Source organism: Lampetra planeri, chromosome 20 (genome assembly GCF_965212315.1).
Source record: "Lampetra planeri chromosome 20, kcLamPlan1.2.h2, whole genome shotgun sequence".
Classification (NCBI taxonomy): Eukaryota; Metazoa; Chordata; class Hyperoartia; order Petromyzontiformes; family Petromyzontidae; genus Lampetra; species Lampetra planeri.
In genome coordinates, this window is record NC_136126.1 from 734,659 (window position 1) to 752,846 (window position 18,188).

Sequence of the window (18,188 nt, forward strand, 5' to 3'; positions counted from 1 at the left end):
GGTTCGCGTGACCCCCGCAGCCACTCACCGCAAAGTAACCACAGCGTCAGCTGTTCACAAAGAAATCAGAATCACGAAACTGCGCTTTCAACCAATGTTCAAGTTCACTTATTAGGTATAGCCCTGTGAGCCATTCGGCTCTTGAATCGGGTGCAACCGCAACAAGCAAAAAACAAAAACATGAACAAGAAAACATCTTAAAGTGATTATGTGCAAACAGAAAATCCAAGAAAAGATAGCAAAATATTGCAGAAAAAGCACCGTACACCAACACTGTGTGCAAAAATCCCAGTGGGATGCAAGTCAAACAACAACAACCACAAGACAACTTAGATTAAGGCCATCAGTCTAACTCTGTACTACAACAAACAAACATGGCCAAACCGAAACACTTTTCGAAAATCACCAAAATAAAGCCATAAAAGCAATGAAACAGTGATCATAGGAACTGTGACCGAATTTTCACAATAAACGTCGTAAACAACATGTACTACCAAACTCTGCGGCCATAGCTGGCTGCATGAGTCACTCCACAACAGCAGGAGCATCAGACGGAGTATCAACATTTTTCAATGCACCTTTAAGATCAACACACTAAATCAAAACACAGATCATACTTTGCAGCGATCATCCGGAGCGAAACATTGTATTTTAGGCCACTGAATTGCAGTGGCAGCTAGGGGTGTACAACTCCTCTAGAGCAGTTTTGAGTGAAGATCTCATAGGTAGTGATTCAAGTTGCAGTTTATTGGCAAAAGCATTCCAGACCCTGGGGGTATCAATAGCAAAGGCCCTTCCTCCAGTATTTGTACGGCAATAGGGAATGTGAAGCTGGTAAATGAGCGAAGACCTTAGGTCAAATTTGTTCTTTGAAACAGAGAGGAGATCCAGCAGGTAATCTACGGATTTCTTTGTAAGTACATCATGAATAAATAAGATCTGTTGCACAAGCCGTCGAACATTGAGATGTTAAGTTTGACCCAATGTAGAGATCACAGTGGTGAGTCCTATATGGGCAGTTCAATGCAAATCTTAAGGCCGAGTGATACATTGAGTCAAGCTTCTTCAGTACAGCACTTGAGGCTGATGTATACACGATGTCACAGTAATCAAGTAGAGGCAGTATGGTTGCTTTTATCAATTCCAAACGGAACAGAGGGTGGAAGCAGTGCTTGTGTCGATACAGAAAACCTATTTTTATTTTTGTCTTTTTACCAATATAATCAATGTGATCTTCAAAATTCAGTTTTGAATCAAGAATGACCCCAAGATACTTATAGATCTTGACTTGCTCTATTTGATAATTATTTAAGGAATGTAATTGGGGATGCATCGATTGGACCCTTCCACATCTTTAATCGCCACTGAGTCGCGCGCGATGAGCAACAGTGCCAACTCTCACGGCCACGGCGGCAGAGAGGAGAGCTCTCCCGTCGTGGGTCGCACACGCCCCGAGGTGGCGGGGTGGACACGAACCACGCATCGGAGCGCTCGGCCAGAGGGCCCAACGCGAAGTGAATGGCGGACCCCGTACCAAGATGGCGCCCGGCGAAGGGGGGCGGACTTCGTGGTGGTGACGTCACCGCGGGTAGCGCCTGAGGCTGTCTCCATGACAACCGAGCCCGCGGCCTTGGGGGGCATCCAGTCAGTGCGAACGCAAGGAGGGGGGTGAAGCCTCGATCATGCAGGTAGTCCCCGAGTTACGATGGTAGTCCCCGAGTTACGACGATAGTCCCAGAGTTACGACGGTCCGACTTACGATATTTCCATCTTACGATGGCGATTCGACAACATTTGCCATCAACAACCAAACATCGTTCAAGTATGCAGACGACGGACAGAATCTTGGTGGGTACAGTACAATGATACGTTACGATACGTTCAATGCATGTATGATACGTAGCTTTAGCGATTTCATTTTAAGGTTACCACGATAAATTGCTCTGTTTTGCTAAATAATCACCATTCTTTAAGACTCCTGGGTAGGCGAGGCCATCTTCGACTTACGTTGAGGTCGTCGTAACGCATCTCCATCGTAAGTCGAGGACTACTTGTAATGTGTCTACATTGGCCTTCAAATGAGTTAGATAGTCCGGCGGTGGACTATCTGTTTGCATAATCACGTGAAAATGATTAACCCGTTTCTGCGTGGATTAAATATCGGCCGTTCTATAGGATTAGGGGGGGGGGGTCAGGCTGTGCCTCCTCCTCCATGGGGGCCCCACCCCTACTGAGCTTCATAGCTCTTCGGATTCCACATCCTGCAGTCTGAATAAAAGATTGTGAATGTTGTGGCTTTGCTCTCCCACACAACCGGTGTGCTGTACCAGTGGCAACCCCCTTACTAGCCGGCTGTGTCGGGTCGTGGCGGGTTTAACGACACCACGTTCGTATTGTCGCGATCTCACCCCGCCAAATAAACCTCATCGATTGTGGACAGGATTCTGATTCTGTAAGTCGCAAAGTGTCGTAAAATCAGTGGGCGGAGCCCCCTGCCCCACCCCCCCCCACGTGCGCTGCCCATATGAACTGGGATTTTCAAGACGCCGCGCGTCCACATTTCCTACCGCGCATCGGCCGCTCCGTCCAGGCAGCGGCGGCGGCGTGGTGCGGGCCACGTGTTGAGAGTGAGCGCGGCGCTCGCTGCCTTCGTGTTTGCGAGCGCACGTTGCCGCAGCCACCACCGCTGCGACAGGGGCTGGACGCGAGGCGTCTCTTGTTTGTTTGAGGCAGCAGCAGCAACAGCAGAAGGTGAAGGCGATAGCAGACGCAGCTCGTGTCGTACTGTCACTCCACTGTCGCCATCGTCACTCGTACAGTGCTGCGCATCGCCGATGTGGTGGCACGGTCGCCGCTTAAATCGATTCGCTCTCCCGGCAGTTAAATCTTGTCAATCCATAAGTATACATGGGGGGGGGGGGGGGTAACGTGGCTACTTCCACCTCTTCCAACACGTCTCGCCAGCGTGCGGGAGTGGGCCACCTCCCTCGGCGAGCTCGAGAGCTCAGGGGTGGCCCGACTCTGGAGGAACCCGAAGACACCCCGCGTGTACACGAGAATGCCGGTGCCCTGTCGCCTGTATGTTGGAAATTCCACATTCCTATGACGGGGGGCAGTATATACACAGGACAGTTCGTGCTTTACAAGGCAGTGCAACTATGGTTGTACGCGTTGTCAGGAGATGGCAGTGCAGCAGTGGATTACTAAATGCATCGCTGCGTCACCGACTGTCACCCCCAGCCTCGTGTGCACCGTGTGTTGCATTTTTTCCGGGCTCTTCGGTTGCGTCCCAACACAAATCCGAGCTCTCGTTGATGGCATTCTTTGGCAAAAAGCAGAGGCACCCCTCCTGCAAACGAAACCCGAGGCTCCCGGGGGCGCTCCCAATCTCAGCTATCACCCGTCTCCAGTGCCCCCCCACCACCACCCCTTAAACTCACTTGACCCCCCTCCCAGCACCCACTCTTTCAATCCTCCCCTTCCCACCACCATCTCGAACCTTACCTCGCCAATTTGTCTCCCTTAATCTTCCCATCCCCCCCCTCTATCAACCCAATCATATCTCGATCGCAATGTCATCCTCCCCTCATCCCCTCCGCCCTCCCCAGTCCACCTCCATCCTCTCTCATCTCCCGTCGTCGTACCCCTCCCTCGGTCCACTCTTTAGTCTCCACTTCGCCCCTCCACCCACCACCTCCCTTGACCCCCATCATCCCCTCCCCTCCACCTCTCCATCCCTTTGCCCTTTAAACTTCATCCCCCCCCCGCCCCCCCCGCCAGGGATGAGCGCCGTGTCCCGTGTCGGCCGCGCTCTGGCCGCGACCCCGGCGCGCGCGCTCGCGACCTCCTCCTCGTCCTCCTCGTCGTCGTCCTCCCACTGGGACGCGAACCGCGACCCGAACCGGACCTGGAACCGGTGGTGCCGAGCGGCGAGGGAAAGTCGCCAGGATCGCGACCAGAACCGGACCAGTGCCCAGTGCCAGAGGCCGATCTGGGTCGGAAGAGGCTCTCGCGGGGATTCCAACTTCGCATCGGCGTTCAGATCCGACCGCGACGTTGATCCGGACCGGCAGCCCAACCTGGACCGCAACCGGGACCTGGACGTGGCCTCCAGCGCGCGCTCCATGGAGTACGAGGCACGTGCGCGTACAGTAGACACGTGCGTTCCGTGTACAGTGCGCGCGCGAGGCGTACACGCCGCGCACGTGCGTGCTCTGTGGACAAAGCGAGTTGTGTACCGTGCGGGTTCCTCTCTTAACGGTGTGCCTCGTCGTAGCGACCACGGGGTGTTTGTCCATGGTCGTGGTGCACAAGGAGATTGATATCTCTGTGTGTGTGTGGGAGTGTGCACGTGTGGGGAGCGGTCGTGTAGTGGTTTGCGCGCTGCGCTACGAACCCGGCCACACACGAGTTCGAGTCCGGCACGCGGCCAACATCAGTGACGATTGTCTGAATCGATCCTGGGCTTCCCCGAGGTCGACTCGGCCTCAAATGAGTGCCTGGTGCGATGTGTAAACATCGCCACTCGGGAAACGAAGGCGGCTGCGCGTGGTGCTGGCCACCCACCCCGCCGCATAGGCGCTAGTCGCTGACAGTCTGTGCGTTTGCCCATTGGACTGGTCGGTGATAGTTGGCGTGCTGACTGACTGATAGCAGTAATGAGAATGATAACGGGGATAAGCACAGTCAGAGTTCATGGGGACTTTGATACCGGGCTGATGTTGACCTTTTGCAGTGGCGTCTAAAGTGAAGAAACACCACCAGCATGGATGCTTTGAGTATATCACGAGAAATGGTTATGGTCCAGGGCTTCGTGGAGTTGTAGCCCAAGTTGTATTTTTTCCCCCGCAAACTCATCCCGATCGCTAAACTATGAAAATGAAAACTAAACTTTTTAACAGGCTTTCGCCACCAATATCATCCATAATAGAGGTGTTTTGGGTTCGATCGTGTAAATATATAAATGTGTCGTTAAAATCCGCCACAAATGATGAAGCTAGTTGTAATTACTGGTGAAAAGTCGTACTCAGATTGTAAATGTTGTGGCTTGGCTCACAACATTTAGTCTTGGGATATCTTTGGCTAAACCTTTGTTGGTTACCAGAGTGTCGAGTAATTTAATTGACTCGTTGACCGGAACCCTCGTGCACAGAGAAGTCGCATCAAAACGTACGAGGATATCAGTAGGGTTAAGCCTAACATCTTTTATTATATTTACGAGATGTTCGGAGTTTTTGATGAACGAAGAGGTCCTACCGATGTAGGGCTGTATTTGTTTCGTTAGGTTTTGTGCTAATTTGTACGTGGCAGAGCCTATTGTACTATGGGTCTTAATGCGACATCAGGTTTGTGTATTTTTGGTTGCCCATGAAGTCTTGGTGTTTTTGATGCCCTTGGTTTGATCAGGTATTGCAGTTTACGTGACAACCCTTACTAGTTGGCTGTGTCGGGTGGTGGCTGGTTTTAACGACACATTTATTTATGCCATCTAACCCAAAAAACCTCTTATGAACTAAACTTTTTGCTCGAACGCCAACGCCGTGCGACGCTTTGGGTGACCGACGAGAGCATTTTAATCGGTGAGATTTGCAGACGCACAAGTCTGTTCAGTGCAGACATCCGATGTAAAAGAGCGATGCATCATTGTGCATATTTAACCGTCTTGTCTGTGGTGCACCGGCTTAGGTTGCGCCCTAGAGCGTCTTGGAAACGAAGCACCCATTCCCCACTGTCACAAGGGCACGGCAACCCTTCGCGTTCGAGAACTGCCCACGGAAGGGACGCCGTAGAGCTACTTTCTATGTTCCACCCAGTGCAAGGCAGAATTCTCCCAACCTGCCCTCGCACAGAGACAGTAGTGTCCCATTGGTATGACGGTCACGTTGCTTTATTTCAATTCTCAGAGCTGGAATTGAACCAAATTAAATGTACAACGAGATTGAATGTGATTGGGTTTATTGTGCAGTCATTGTTGACCGGGGCTGAGACCATGAGCTCACGACACTTGAGAACCCGGTTTAACTTACAGCCCAGTTCATGTGAGCCTATGCGAGTCTGGCGGTCTCTGTGTCGGTCGTCTGGTGACCCGGCTGAGGACATCGTCGACTGAAACCCGATTCTGAACCCCGCCTCTCAGCGTTCTGACAGCTCAGCCACCTGGCCACCTCTCTTGCTGGTTGTGTTCGTGTTGCTGTGTCTGTATGTTCATATTATCGTGCGTGTCTGTTTTTGTTACTAGTTGGTTAGGATGTTGTAAAACATTTATGAGCTCAGCACAGCAATGTTGGTGTCACCTGCTGCACGGAGTTTAAAACTCCAGTCCTCGCGGCCCTCAAGAGTCCAGGATTTTGTGTTTTTGTGTTACCGGTGTCAGCTCTCAGTTGAGGAGGCTACAAAGTCTACCCCAGGTTGTCCAGATCGATTCAATGATAAAATGAAATGTACTAGCATTGTTATCATCACTATCTCACAGAGACCCAGAGTTTCCGCAAAGAACCGTAGACCCACGTAGAGACCCATAAACTTTCACGTAAATCCACAGACCAATCAACATGCGCAGAAGCCCATAGACTCACATAGAAGCCCACAGAATCACACAGAGACTCCTAGACTCGCACACAGACTCATAGATTCATATATAGACCCATAGATTCTGTGAGTGTAGACGGTGCATGTGGTGAGTGTAGATGATGTGTGCGTGAGTGTGGAAGGTGAGGGTGGACGGTGAGTGTGGTGAGTGTAGACCGAGCGTGTGGACAGTGAGCGTGTAGACTTTGAGCGTGTGGCGAATGCTTGAGTGTGAATGTGGTTGTGCTCAGGAGGCCATCAAGGTGCTGAACCGGCTGCAGACCAATGCCCAGGTACTGGAGCAGACGCGACGCGAGCACGGCCGCCAGGCCTCCAACCAGCTGCCCTTGGTGGAGCGCTGCCTGCAGCGCTGCCAGATCAACGTGAGCATTCGCACGCCAGTCTGCTCACTCTCGCATATGCTCACCTGCGCTCTCACCCAGCCGCTCGCTCACTCATCTACACACCTGCATGCTCCCCTACACGCTCATGCACTCGCTCTCCTACCTGCTCGCCCGCTCGCTCACCTACGCTCTCACCCACCCGCTTGCTCACTCATCTACACACCTGTACGCTCCCCTACACGCTCATGCACTCGCTCTCCTACCTGCTCGCCCGCTCGCTCACCTACGCTCTCGCCCACCCGCTCACTTGCCGAGCCGCTCGCTCGCTCCAGCAGCAGCGCAGGCGTTGGTCATCCCGGCGGGGGCGGCTGTGGCCGGTGCCGGCGGGAGAGGTTTGTGGTGTCGCCCCTGACCGCCCGCCGTGTGCCGTGTGCCGCGTGCCGCGTGCAGGTGGGCGACCTCGATCGGCTCAACGTCATCCACGTGAGCGGCACTAAGGGCAAGGTGCGTCACCCGCAGCACCCTGCGTCCGTCGATTTGCCAGTCCTTTTGTCCGTCCGTCTGTGCGTCTATCCATGCGTCTTTTTATCCGTCCGTCTGTGCGTCTGTCCAACCGTCCTGCTTTCAGACGACCCGCGGGCATTCTCTTTACTATTTTAAACTTTTTTTTTATCATGTAAGGCCCACAGCTGTATAGCTCTTTTTCAGAAGCAACCTGGCCACAAAATTACAGCTCAACTTAGTATCTTTTCACGTGAAAATCTATAGCAGCCAAATACTCTTAACGCATGTTTCTAAATGTGGAGGGAAAAACCGGAGGACCCTAGAAAAATCTACGCGACCACGGGGAGAGACACGCAAACTCCAAATGTACAGGCATCAGCGTCGGGATCAAACTCACGAGCTCCTGCATATCAGACGAGGTATTTAACATCTCCCCGCCCATGCATTGGGGGGCGGCACTTACCCACCCGCTTTACCACCGAGAGTAACATCCGTCGTACTGCCGTCAAACCGATATTTAAAGGGGTGTTTTTTGTTTTGTTTTGCAGTCAGTAATCGGGCTGAGACCATCAACGCGCTACACTCGAGAAACCGGTTTAATCACGGACAGCGGCCGAAACCTGGATTTGAACCCAGCATCTCAGCGGTGCCAGCTCAGCGGTCTGACCTCTGAGCCACATCCCCCTCATCCAAAATCTTGCCCATTAATAGAATTGCCGAGGGGAAGGGGGAGGCGTTGGGGGGCGGGGGGGGCGTGGTGAGTTGCTGCATGTGGAGGAAACAATGGGTGCTGTGCTGTTCTTGGATAGAGAGCGATGGGCACGTGGTGTCGCGTGGGTGGCTGTGAGTGTGAATTAGCTCTGCGTGTCTGCATGTGTGTATCTGCATCTTAGTCTTTGTGCCTACATTGATTGGTATGCGTGCGTGTGTTTGCGTGTGAGCGTCTGTGTTTGTGACATTCACAACAATGAGCGGAGTGGCGGGGTGGCTTAAACAGAGTGATCTCGGTCAGTCAACCCATGGCACCTGGGGTTGTCCAGTGACCTCCAGCTAGCAGCGAGCCTTCCACACTTCACGCTTTAAAATGCACCTAGCCTGGTGCAAGGGCTGTGGTGACACCACAATTACTTGGTGGAAAATTATGATTGTTGTGTTTGTGTGTGCGTCTGCAGAGAGGAGCGGTAGTGTAGTGGTTGGCGACTCAAGTTCAATTCCCGATGACAACCAATAACAGTGGTGAATAATTTAACCTGTCCTGGAACTCCCCTAGGTCGACTCAGCCCTGAATGAGTACCTGGTGCAGTGTGTATTAAACATCAGCAATAGGGAGACAAAGGCGGCCAGTGCTGTTAATTATCACCCACCCCCCTGTTGTGCAGTGCTGGGCTTCGTAGGTGCTCGCTTAACGGCACTTGCCCCAACGGTCTATATGGGGGATCTTTGTCTTTATTGTTGTCTCTGCGTGCGACGTCTGCAGGGATCCACGTGTGCGTTCACGGAACGGATTCTGTACAACTTAGGATTCAAGACCGGCCTGTACACGTGAGCATCGGAGTGACGGCGGGGGGGGGGGGCGGGACACAACCGCTCGCCACGCTTGTGGGATTTTGAACGTCACGTTCACACGCAAGCTAGTTGCGCAAACTCTTCAAGCAAACCAGAGTTGTTAATTTGTTTCCCATAATCCAGAGCCTGCCTTTCAGGCGGCGTGACAAACGAACGGCCACGCTTGCGTTTGTCTGTGCGACGGACAGTCGCGTCCTGTGCCGTGTGGTGTGTGTTGCGTTGTCATGATGCGCCAAGATATCGTGACGTGACGTCACGAAGTCACGTCATGTGCAGTTATGTGATATGACGTAATGTCACGTGCCGTGATGTGGCGATGCGACGCGATGTCTTGATTTTATGTGCCATCACCACGATTCGCCAGACCGTGGTGATGGTTCGTGCCGCGATGTGCCGCGATGTTGTGCCGCGTTTCACCTCTGCTGTGACGGTTTTCACTTGCTGCAGCTCTCCACATTTGGTGCAGGTGCGGGAGCGGATCCGCATCAACGGCCAGCCAATCAGCGAGCAACTCTACACCAAGTACTTCTGGGAAATCTACAACCGCCTGAACGAGACCAAGGCACGGCCTGCACACCTCATCCTTGTGCTCCACCTCTTTATTGGATTTCACATCAAGGCTGGCTTGGTGACATTCAGAACAATTTCTTTCCACTGACACATCTGATCCGAGCCAGCGCAGGGGGTTATCCGCTGGCTATTTGTCAAGCCGAGCCAGAAATAAACCGTGACAGACACGTTGCGTCCGCACACTGGAGCGTGTGACGTGAATGGCACCGCTCAGGTTCTACAGTGGAAAAACATGTTTGTTTAGCGACGAGGCTGGTTTAGAGGGGGACGGGTTGCTTAACGGTCAGGGTGCTGAGCCGGCAGCACAGAGCCACGGTTGCAGTCCGGGTTCCACCACCTACAATTCATGTGTGTAGCGAGCTGATGGTCTCAGCTCAGTTACTCATGAGTGCACACAAAAAAATCAATCGCATTCAATTTGCTTTTGCACTAAATTCCGGCTCTGAAAATTCCGTATATCAGCTTGTCTGCCATGTTGTGAGCATTGCTCTCTGGGAAAGTGCTGCCCTCTACTATGTGGACGTGAGGTCACTTGAAGAAGGGATCTGGGATGTTGCTCTGTAATATCCGCTTCCGTGGACCGCTCCCTGACACGAAGGGGGAGAGTTCCGAATTGATTCTCCGTCTCGTGACGATGGGACGCCGATAGCGCGATTGGGATTACATCGGGGCACCAATCGAAGCGATGATGCTGGTTCGGGGAAGCCGTGCCTGGTCGTGACGGCGTGAATCATTGTTGCCGTAGGATTCTGGGAACCCCATGCCCGCATACTTCCGCTTCCTGACCATTATGGCCTTCCACGTTTTCTTGCAGGAAAAGGTAAGAAAACATTCACTTTTTAGTGTTCGGTTTGAGGTCATATCGCGCATTCGAGTGGGAAGGCAGCAGCCAGGCGGCGATCATCCGCACAGCCAGTAATTTCCCAAGCTCTGTTGTCCTTATATATTGGGATGTATTCAACCAATTACCTCGTGTTGACATGTGGGAGGAAACCAGAGCACCCGGAGAAAACCCACACGTACGAGAGGGGGGGGCGCTCTATTCCATAGGGACATGTCGCTGTCGCGCCTTCTGGAAAAGCCAGGGTATCGCGAAAACGAAGCTCCTTGACGTTGAGCACGGCGGCGCACTTTGGTTCACTCCCAAAACCACGACGGGCGCTTACTCCGGCTCCTGCACCTGCTTCGAAACGACCACTGAGCGGCGAATTCCGGGCAGCTCAAAATACGGCCAAGCAGGGAGCAGTGACGCGGTGGCCTCGGCGGTAGCCACTTGTTGCAGAGGTGGCTGGTTCGATTCCAGCGGCCGCCCTGCGTAATACTGCGGTGCGCGTGAACCCTAATAATGCTATCGGCCTTCTTCTTCACGGTGGACTTTCAAGATCCCCGTGACGTTACGGCGTCGGGGTCCAAATTTGCTTAATTTTAAAAACTACCTCGCAAATTACTCCTTTGCAATCCACCCAGGTCATGACTCTCCTGGGTAAACAAGCATACGAATAACAATAACGGTAATGTATCACAAATCTCAGAAAAATATTTGAAAAGTGCAAAAAAAATGCGTCGTTCGCTGGAGCCAAGTTGATTGGCATTTCAAGTCCGATTGTTATGCAAGACTCCATAACAACTTGCCAAAACGCTCGGTAGCCGTGTTTGCACAGCGGTGATGTATTAACGTGAGAGCGTAAATCAACAATGGGAGGTAAACACGTCGGTCCTTCCCCCTCGTGTGTGCATGTGTGGGCCTCCCCTAAGTCAGCTTAGGCTCACATGAGTACCTGGTGCGGTGAGCAACCATCACCGCTTGGAAGACAACGGCGGCCGGTCGTGGTGCTGCCAACCCCCACCGCCTTGTGTACCGTGCCGGCCTTCATAGGTGCTCGCTTACAGCACTTGATCATGCAGTCTGTTAAGGCTATACGGGGGATCTTTGTCTCAGCAGCTGCAACCGTGACCATTACCTATAAACTTCACCGCTGGGAAGATAAAGGCGGCCGGGCGTGGCACCAACCATAGCAGAGTCCGTTGAGGCCGAGGGGGGATGTTGGCTCGTTCCAGGTGGACCTCGCCGTGGTGGAGGTGGGGATCGGTGGGGCCTACGACTGCACCAACATCGTCAGGTGCCACCCCCCCCCCCCTTTTTCAAAAGGTTGAGAATGGTTGATCTGACCTTCGGGTTGTTTGTCAACGAGGCTGGTGCAGAGGTAGCCGGGTGACTCGGAGGTCGGAGTGCTGACCCGGCACCACTGAGGTCCTGGCTTCCAAGCCGTAATTAAACTGGGCTCTCTACTCGTAGTTGGATGGTGGTCTTGGCACAGTTGCCAGTCACTCTCCCTTACCTCTGCTTTAAATTTGGTTTTGCACTGTCAGGCAGCGCGTGCTCTGTGTGCCGTGCTCTGCGTGCCGTGCCGTGCGTAACGTGCCGTGCGTGCTGCGTGTAGGAAGCCCACGGTTTGTGGAGTCGCCTCCTTGGGCATGGACCACATGAGCATCCTGGGCAACACCATCGAAAAGATCGCCTGGCAGAAGGCTGGCATCTTCAAGGTGGAGACGCCGTGCCCGCGAGCCACCCACGGTTATTTATTTATTTATTTGCTCGCTGGACTGGGACACCCCGGTGGTCGGGTCGATGTCTCCGCGACGGAGACAGATTTTGGAAGAGGTGGTCGATTTGATTGCTGCCATTATGTGGAATGTCCGATGCAGTGTGTTTGTGTGTACGTGTGTGTGTCTGTGTGTGTGTCTGTGTGTGTGTTGTGTGTGTGTGTGTCTGTGTGTGTGTTGAGTGTGTGTGTGTGTCTGTGTGTGTGTTGAGTGGTAGGGAGCGGTAGTGTAGCGGTTAGCGCGCTGCGCTATGAACCTGGCAACCCGGGTTCGATTCCCTCTCACGGCCAACACCAGTGACATTATCTGAACCGGTCCTGGGCCTCCCCTAGGTCGACTCAGCCTCAAATGAGTACCTAGTGCAGTGTGTAAACATCGCCACTGGGGAGACAAAGGCGGTCGGGCGTGGTGCTGGCCACCCACCCCCTCGTGTTCCGTTCCGGCCTTCATAGGTGCTCGCTAACAGCACTTCCCTCAACAGTTTGTTTAGGCTATACAAGGGACCGTTTTTGTTATTGTCGTGCGTTAAAAGCAAGCACGCATGAGTAGCAGTGTGATGATGGTGGTGGTGACAGGGTGATTTTGGACGATGGTTGGTATTGTTGGTGGTAGCGGTGGTAATAGTGGCCTCGGCGCTGGTAGTGGTTAGGTGTGTGTTGAAGGCAGGCAGAGGTAGTGATCAGTGCTGAGGGCAGGCGAGTGTAATGGTGGGCATTGCAGGGCGACAGCGGGAGAAGGCTTTGTGTGTAAGGCAAGCGGATGTAATGGTGGAGGAGTGCTGTGTGTTTAAGAGAGGAAGGCAAGTAGTGGGTGAGTGTTGGAGACGGGCACGGGTTGCCGTGTCTCGCTGCGTCTGTGAAGCTCTCGTCTCTGGCACCGCCACCTCTCCCGCTTCCCCCCCCCTCTTGCAGCGCGACGTCCCGGCCTTCACCGTGGAGCAGCCTCCGTCTGCGATGGCCATCCTGCAGGAGCGCGCACGCGAGCTCGACGTGAGTTGACATCCTACAAGCGAGCGTTTGCCCGCGTTATTGTGGAGCATTTTGGGTGAAAGTAAATATATACTACGTTCTTTCTCTCCACGTATAAATAAATGAACACGTTGGCTCTCCAGACCAGTGTTCTCGAGCAGCAGCAGCTGTGTAAGCAAACAGATTCTGTTACGCATCTGCTCACCGAATGATTTCGATTTCCCACGCTACCTGCTTCGGTTGAGACGCTGGAGACTTACGATCCACCTGCTCTCGAACGCCGGATCAATACGCTGCATGAGGCATCCGGCGTCCCTCGCGGGTTCACCGTCTGTCTCTGATAGGAGGCGGCGTGCTCCCCTTGCGCGGACCCTCTGTGTCCTCTTCACCCCTCGTCACTCTCTCCCTTCCCTCTTCTTCTCTCTCCTGTCTTAGTTCACAGCCGGGTTCTCCTGCCGATCCGCGCTGCTGCCGGTTCACAAACTCTGCGGCGGACGCCGACAGCGCGACGGAGATAAAACAACGAGACGGCAAAACGTTAACTGTGTCGTTCGCTGTGCCTCCCCCCGCCCCACCACCACGTGCGCAGTGCCCGCTGCAGGTGTGCCCCCCGCTGAGCGCCTATGCGGACGACGCCGGCCATCCCGATCTGGGCCTCGCCGGCGAGCACCAGCGACTGAACGCGACGCTGGCGCTGCAGCTGAGCCGAGCGTGGCTGCGTCGGTTTCCTGGGCCCGGACTCGGAGCGCCGCCGGCTCCGCCCACCACCCTTGACGGTCGGCGTGCGAGGGGGCGGTCGATCTCGCGGACCGTAGAATCGCTGCGCGATGTCCGACGTTTCGCTGCACACGTCGGGAGCTTCTGGAGAGGCTACTGGTGCATCCAATAGCTTCCAGCACTTGCATCGAAACTCCAGCAGGTGGAAGGAAACGTCGGACGTTGTGCCAAATGGTGCCCGGTACAACACGAAAATGCTTGGGCGAGGGGACTTTTATGTTGCCATCAATACTTCCGAAACTTTCGTTTTTGTTTCATTATTATTTTATTCCGCATCGTGCCGCTGTAAAATGTGCGAAATTCCGTGAGTCGTCGTCATCGTCGTCGTCGCGTTCTCCAAGCCGGTCGCGATCGTTCGGGCGGGGGGATTCGAGTGTCGCGACACCGCAGTTCGCTATGGTAACCCCGAGTGGACTCGTGCGCAGACGGGAGCGAACGGGCACGCAAGGAGACGAAGACAAACGGCGACACGCACCATGACGCGCACGACTCCGCCTCCTCGCTGCCAACCGCCGACCCCTTCCCCCCGAGCCCAGCGATGCTGCAGGGTAAGTGGCAGGGTCCGGCCGAGCAGAAAGGTGCCCGAGCCGGGATTCAAACTCGGGAGCCGTTTGCCGCCCCCATAGCGGACGATGATCTGCGCCGTGCGTGATCCTGCATGCCCACCCGCCCGCCGGCTCGATCGCACGACGATCTTTTCTTTGCATTCCAGGTTTGAAGGAGACGGAGTGGCCGGGGCGCAGCCAGATCATGCGGAGGGGGCCCGTCACCTTCTACCTGGACGGAGCGCACACCGTGCAGAGCGTCGAGGTACCCCCAAACCCACGCCGCGGCGACCCCCTTCGTGCTCCCGCCGCCCAGCGCGAGGCAATGGACTCGCGGAGATTCACGGGCAATTGTTGTCGGCGACGGTCGCCGGCCGGTGACGTGGTTGGCGTGGGACCTGGTGACGTGGTTGGCGAGGGACTTGGCGCAAATGTGAATGGATCGGAGACTCGCGACCCACGACGAGTGGCGCTTTAACCGAACGACGATAACGGCGCAAGCCGTGCGTTAGGCCATGGTGCGGGTGGGTGGGTGACGTTGGCCAACCGCATTTTTCTTCTAGAATTAACCCGAACTTGCGAGCCGTTTAGCCACTCGTAATATCTCTCCCACTTACCTGAACCAATTCATCTGGCAACTTCACCTACACCACTCTGACAGATCTCCTTTTCATTTCCTGTTTTCCCGTTTCGGTTTTTATGACGCCAGGTGCGTCGCTCAGACTTGACACCCGCCCTGTATTTACACAAATTCCTAATCGTGCCTCTGTCGTTACAGGCTTGTGTCGGTCGTGTGTGTTGTGTTACAATACAGTGTTGTGTCTTGTACGTGTGTGTTGTGTTACAGGCTCGTGCTGTGCGTGTGTGTTGTGTTACAGGCTTGTGTCAAATGGTTTCAAAAGAGTGTGCTGGAAGAAGAGGGGACGACAAGGTCTGTATTGCTTGTCTTGCTGGAAGTTAAAGTGACGAGCAGTGTTAAGCGAGTGGCCGTATTGGCCCGGGTTAGTGCTGTTGGCTGTCGGTGTGCCGTGTCCGTCCACGCCTTGCAGTCCGTCCCACGCCTTGCGTGTAACTCCTGGGTGCTGTGCAATGCCCGTGTCTGTGTGTACCGTCACGCTCTCAAAGTGCTTCAAAGCGCTATGGCCACCTCCACCACCACCCAGTGTTGCAGCAGCGATTATCTGTGAACCGGTCCTAGGCCTCCTCCCCTCGGTCGACTCAGCCTCAATTTAGTACCTGGTGCGGTGTGTAAACGTCATCACTCGGGAGACAAAGATGGCCGGGCGTGGTGCTGGCCACCCACCCCCCCCCTCGGGTGCGTGCGTGTCGCGGTGCGTGAGTGTCGCGGTGCGTGTTGCCGCAGGGACCGCGTGGTGCGAGTGTTGCTCTTCAACATGACCGGCGACAGGGACTCGGCCACCATCCTCGGTCTGCTGCAGGTGTGGCCACGATCCCTGACCTTTAACCTCCCCCCCACTCTCCCCCTTGGCCCCCACTACCCCTCCCCACTACCCCCTCCTCCCCAACACACGCAAAACAATACGCTGTGGATTTACACGGCCGGGTCTGAATGTGGGCGACCGATGCTGTACGTAACCGGTGGGCATGTTTATTTTATAGAGGCTTTGCCTCACGATGTCTCTTTCCCTGCAACCCCCCCACCCAAAACAGGCCTGCCAGTTTGATTGCGCGGTGTTCTGCCCAAACATCACCAACATCTCACCGGACAGCTCAGGTGAGCAGTTGAATAAAAAGTCGTCATTGTCAGCCGGTAACTTCTGACTGCTGGGCAACGGCCTCTCTGCCCCCACCCTCTTCCTTTCCCTCCTCTCCGTGGTTGCCGCTATCAAGTGGTGGCCTCTGAGCTCTTTGCTTGAAACCAGAATAAAACCCATTCATCGTGGATTGTAAGGGTTCTAATGAAGCTATCGTTGGTAGTGCATCTCACTAAGACGATGATAATGCTGATGAACAGTTGGTCGAAACAACAGCACAACTCGACACAAAAGTTCCGTTCATCTTGACCACGTCTTCACGAGCGTCACCGTTTGATCGGTAAAACCGCTTTACCCCTCGGCTACTCGCTGCGCGTTCGCAGATCAGGTGAACTACACGGTCACTCCGGAGAGGGTCATGGCTCAGTGCGCGGGGAACCAGACGGCATGGGACCAACTCTGCCGCACCAGCACGACGCCCTCTCGAGCCGCCGCCCTCTGGGCCCCGGACCACGGCGACACCGCCGCCGCCCCCGTCCCACGCCCGCTCTCGCTCGCGACCTCCCGCAACTCCGCCATCCCCTCGTCCGCCGTCTTCCCGTGCATCTCGGAAGCCCTGCGCTGGATCGGCTCGGAGTGGGAGCCGGAGCTTCTGCGCGTTCAAGTTCTCATCACGGGCAGCCTGCACTTGGTCGGAGGCGCGTTAAAATGTTTAGAGTCCGACCTCTCCTAAGATATCGCAAGCTCGCAGGATCGTAAGGATCACGGAGTCGTGATCTTGGTGGTGGTGGCGTACGACCGCTTGTGACCCTTCGCCCTGGTCGGCGATTGTTGCGTCCTGGCGAGGGGCGATGTCCGGTCGTTGCCCCAACGATTTGCTGCCCCACCCCCGCGACCGCTTTGCTGAACTCTTGAGGGTCTTTGCCGTTGCCGCGCTTGGGCTTAGATTCGCGCTTCAAGGTCGCGGGTTTTTTAACGGAGAGTTCTGTGCGGCTCGAACATCGCTTTGTGGTCGTGACACGGTGGGCGATACGAGGATGTTGGTGGCTGTGCCAGGCTTGTTGTGTGAGCGATGTTGCAGTTGTAGCCAAGGGGGGAACCCTTAAGTACGTGACATTGAGGGGGGCACAGCATATGGCTTTGTCCCACTCTCTAAATATTGGGAAGGGCAGCTGCACCCTATTTTCCAACGTTACAGCTGCCAGCTGTTCTGAGCAAGAAACGCACCAACTGTGACTGTATATCCAACAGTGAACCGCTACGACTATGCCAACCTAAGTCGTGTATTTTTTGTGGTTTGTTGTAACTGAAATATGCATAAAGATTGCAGTTCACTCAACATAAGCTACAAGATGTCCCATTGTTTGAAGCTATTCACCAGATTCACACGATGTGTAAGCTATCCCCGACATCTCTGGTGTACTGAACCAGCTTCATTGCTTTGGCTTGTGTGCCAATTTTATCCCAATTGTGCCATTGTATGTCACGAGATAATCTATTCGGAACTCTCACAGAGCAGTGTAAAAATGGCCCACGGAAGTGGATATTACAAAGTTACCAATTGGATCCCTTCGAGTGGACCTCTGGTCCACGCACGGGAAGGCAGCACTTTCCCACCACCCGTCCTGTTTGTCGCGCCAGTCAAACTGATATTTTGTACGATTTTCAGAGCAAGAATTTAGCCAAAATGAGTGCAGCTCCGTGTCAAATTGTATGGGTTATTTGATACCATGAATTGATAATGTTGGTTCGCTGGTATGATGTGGTTAGAGACCGTGGTGTCGTGGTGTCGTGGTGTCTCATCATTAAATCGATCGACCTTCCAGAACAGGTGGAATGGGGGGACGGGGAATACAATCAAAAGTGGCCTTTTTTCTGGATGGAATTGTTGCAATAAATCACCCTTGTTATTGACTTGCTGTGCAGCGCATTAAAGGTAACGCCTCGGTATAAACTGACAATTCTTTAACCTATATTATGGACAATATTGGTCGCGAAAAAAGCCTACGTGTTAAAAATCCCTTTTCA

The 18,188-nt window shown here is 54.1% G+C and overlaps 1 protein-coding gene across 3 annotated transcripts; it reads left to right on the forward strand.

Moving 5' to 3' along the window:
• Positions 1–1,670: 1,670 nt before the first annotated feature.
• On the forward strand, positions 1,671–18,074 carry FPGS (folylpolyglutamate synthase). 3 transcript variants are annotated; one of them, XM_078603183.1, is made up of 17 exons: positions 1,671–1,848; positions 3,781–4,136; positions 6,819–6,950; positions 7,362–7,415; positions 8,893–8,957; positions 9,429–9,543; positions 10,297–10,371; positions 11,610–11,671; positions 11,993–12,095; positions 13,067–13,144; positions 13,713–13,899; positions 14,326–14,448; positions 14,613–14,710; positions 15,324–15,376; positions 15,809–15,884; positions 16,117–16,180; positions 16,544–18,074. In XM_078603183.1, exons 2-17 carry the CDS (start codon positions 3,783–3,785, stop codon positions 16,891–16,893), a joined length of 1,989 nt encoding a protein of 662 aa, XP_078459309.1. In that variant the 5' UTR covers positions 1,671–1,848; positions 3,781–3,782; the 3' UTR covers positions 16,894–18,074. The 3 variants fall into 3 exon arrangements, with proteins under 3 accessions (XP_078459309.1, XP_078459310.1, XP_078459308.1); XM_078603184.1 differs by lacking the exon at positions 1,671–1,848 and adding an exon at positions 2,549–2,751 and having other exon boundaries at positions 6,822–6,950; XM_078603182.1 differs by lacking the exon at positions 1,671–1,848 and adding an exon at positions 2,550–2,751.
• The last annotated feature ends 114 nt before the right edge of the window (positions 18,075–18,188 follow it).

Bases quoted from the DNA above. Each gene is read 5' to 3' on its own strand.
- FPGS (XM_078603183.1), top strand. From the start codon at position 3,783: ATGAGCGCCGTGTCCCGTGTCGGCCGCGCTCTGGCCGCGACCCCGGCG. The intron at 10,372-11,609 runs GTAAGAAAACAT...GGCTCGTTCCAG, and splicing joins ACGTTTTCTTGCAGGAAAAG to GTGGACCTCGCCGTGGTGGA. The intron at 14,449-14,612 runs GTAAGTGGCAGG...TTTGCATTCCAG, and splicing joins GAGCCCAGCGATGCTGCAGG to GTTTGAAGGAGACGGAGTGG.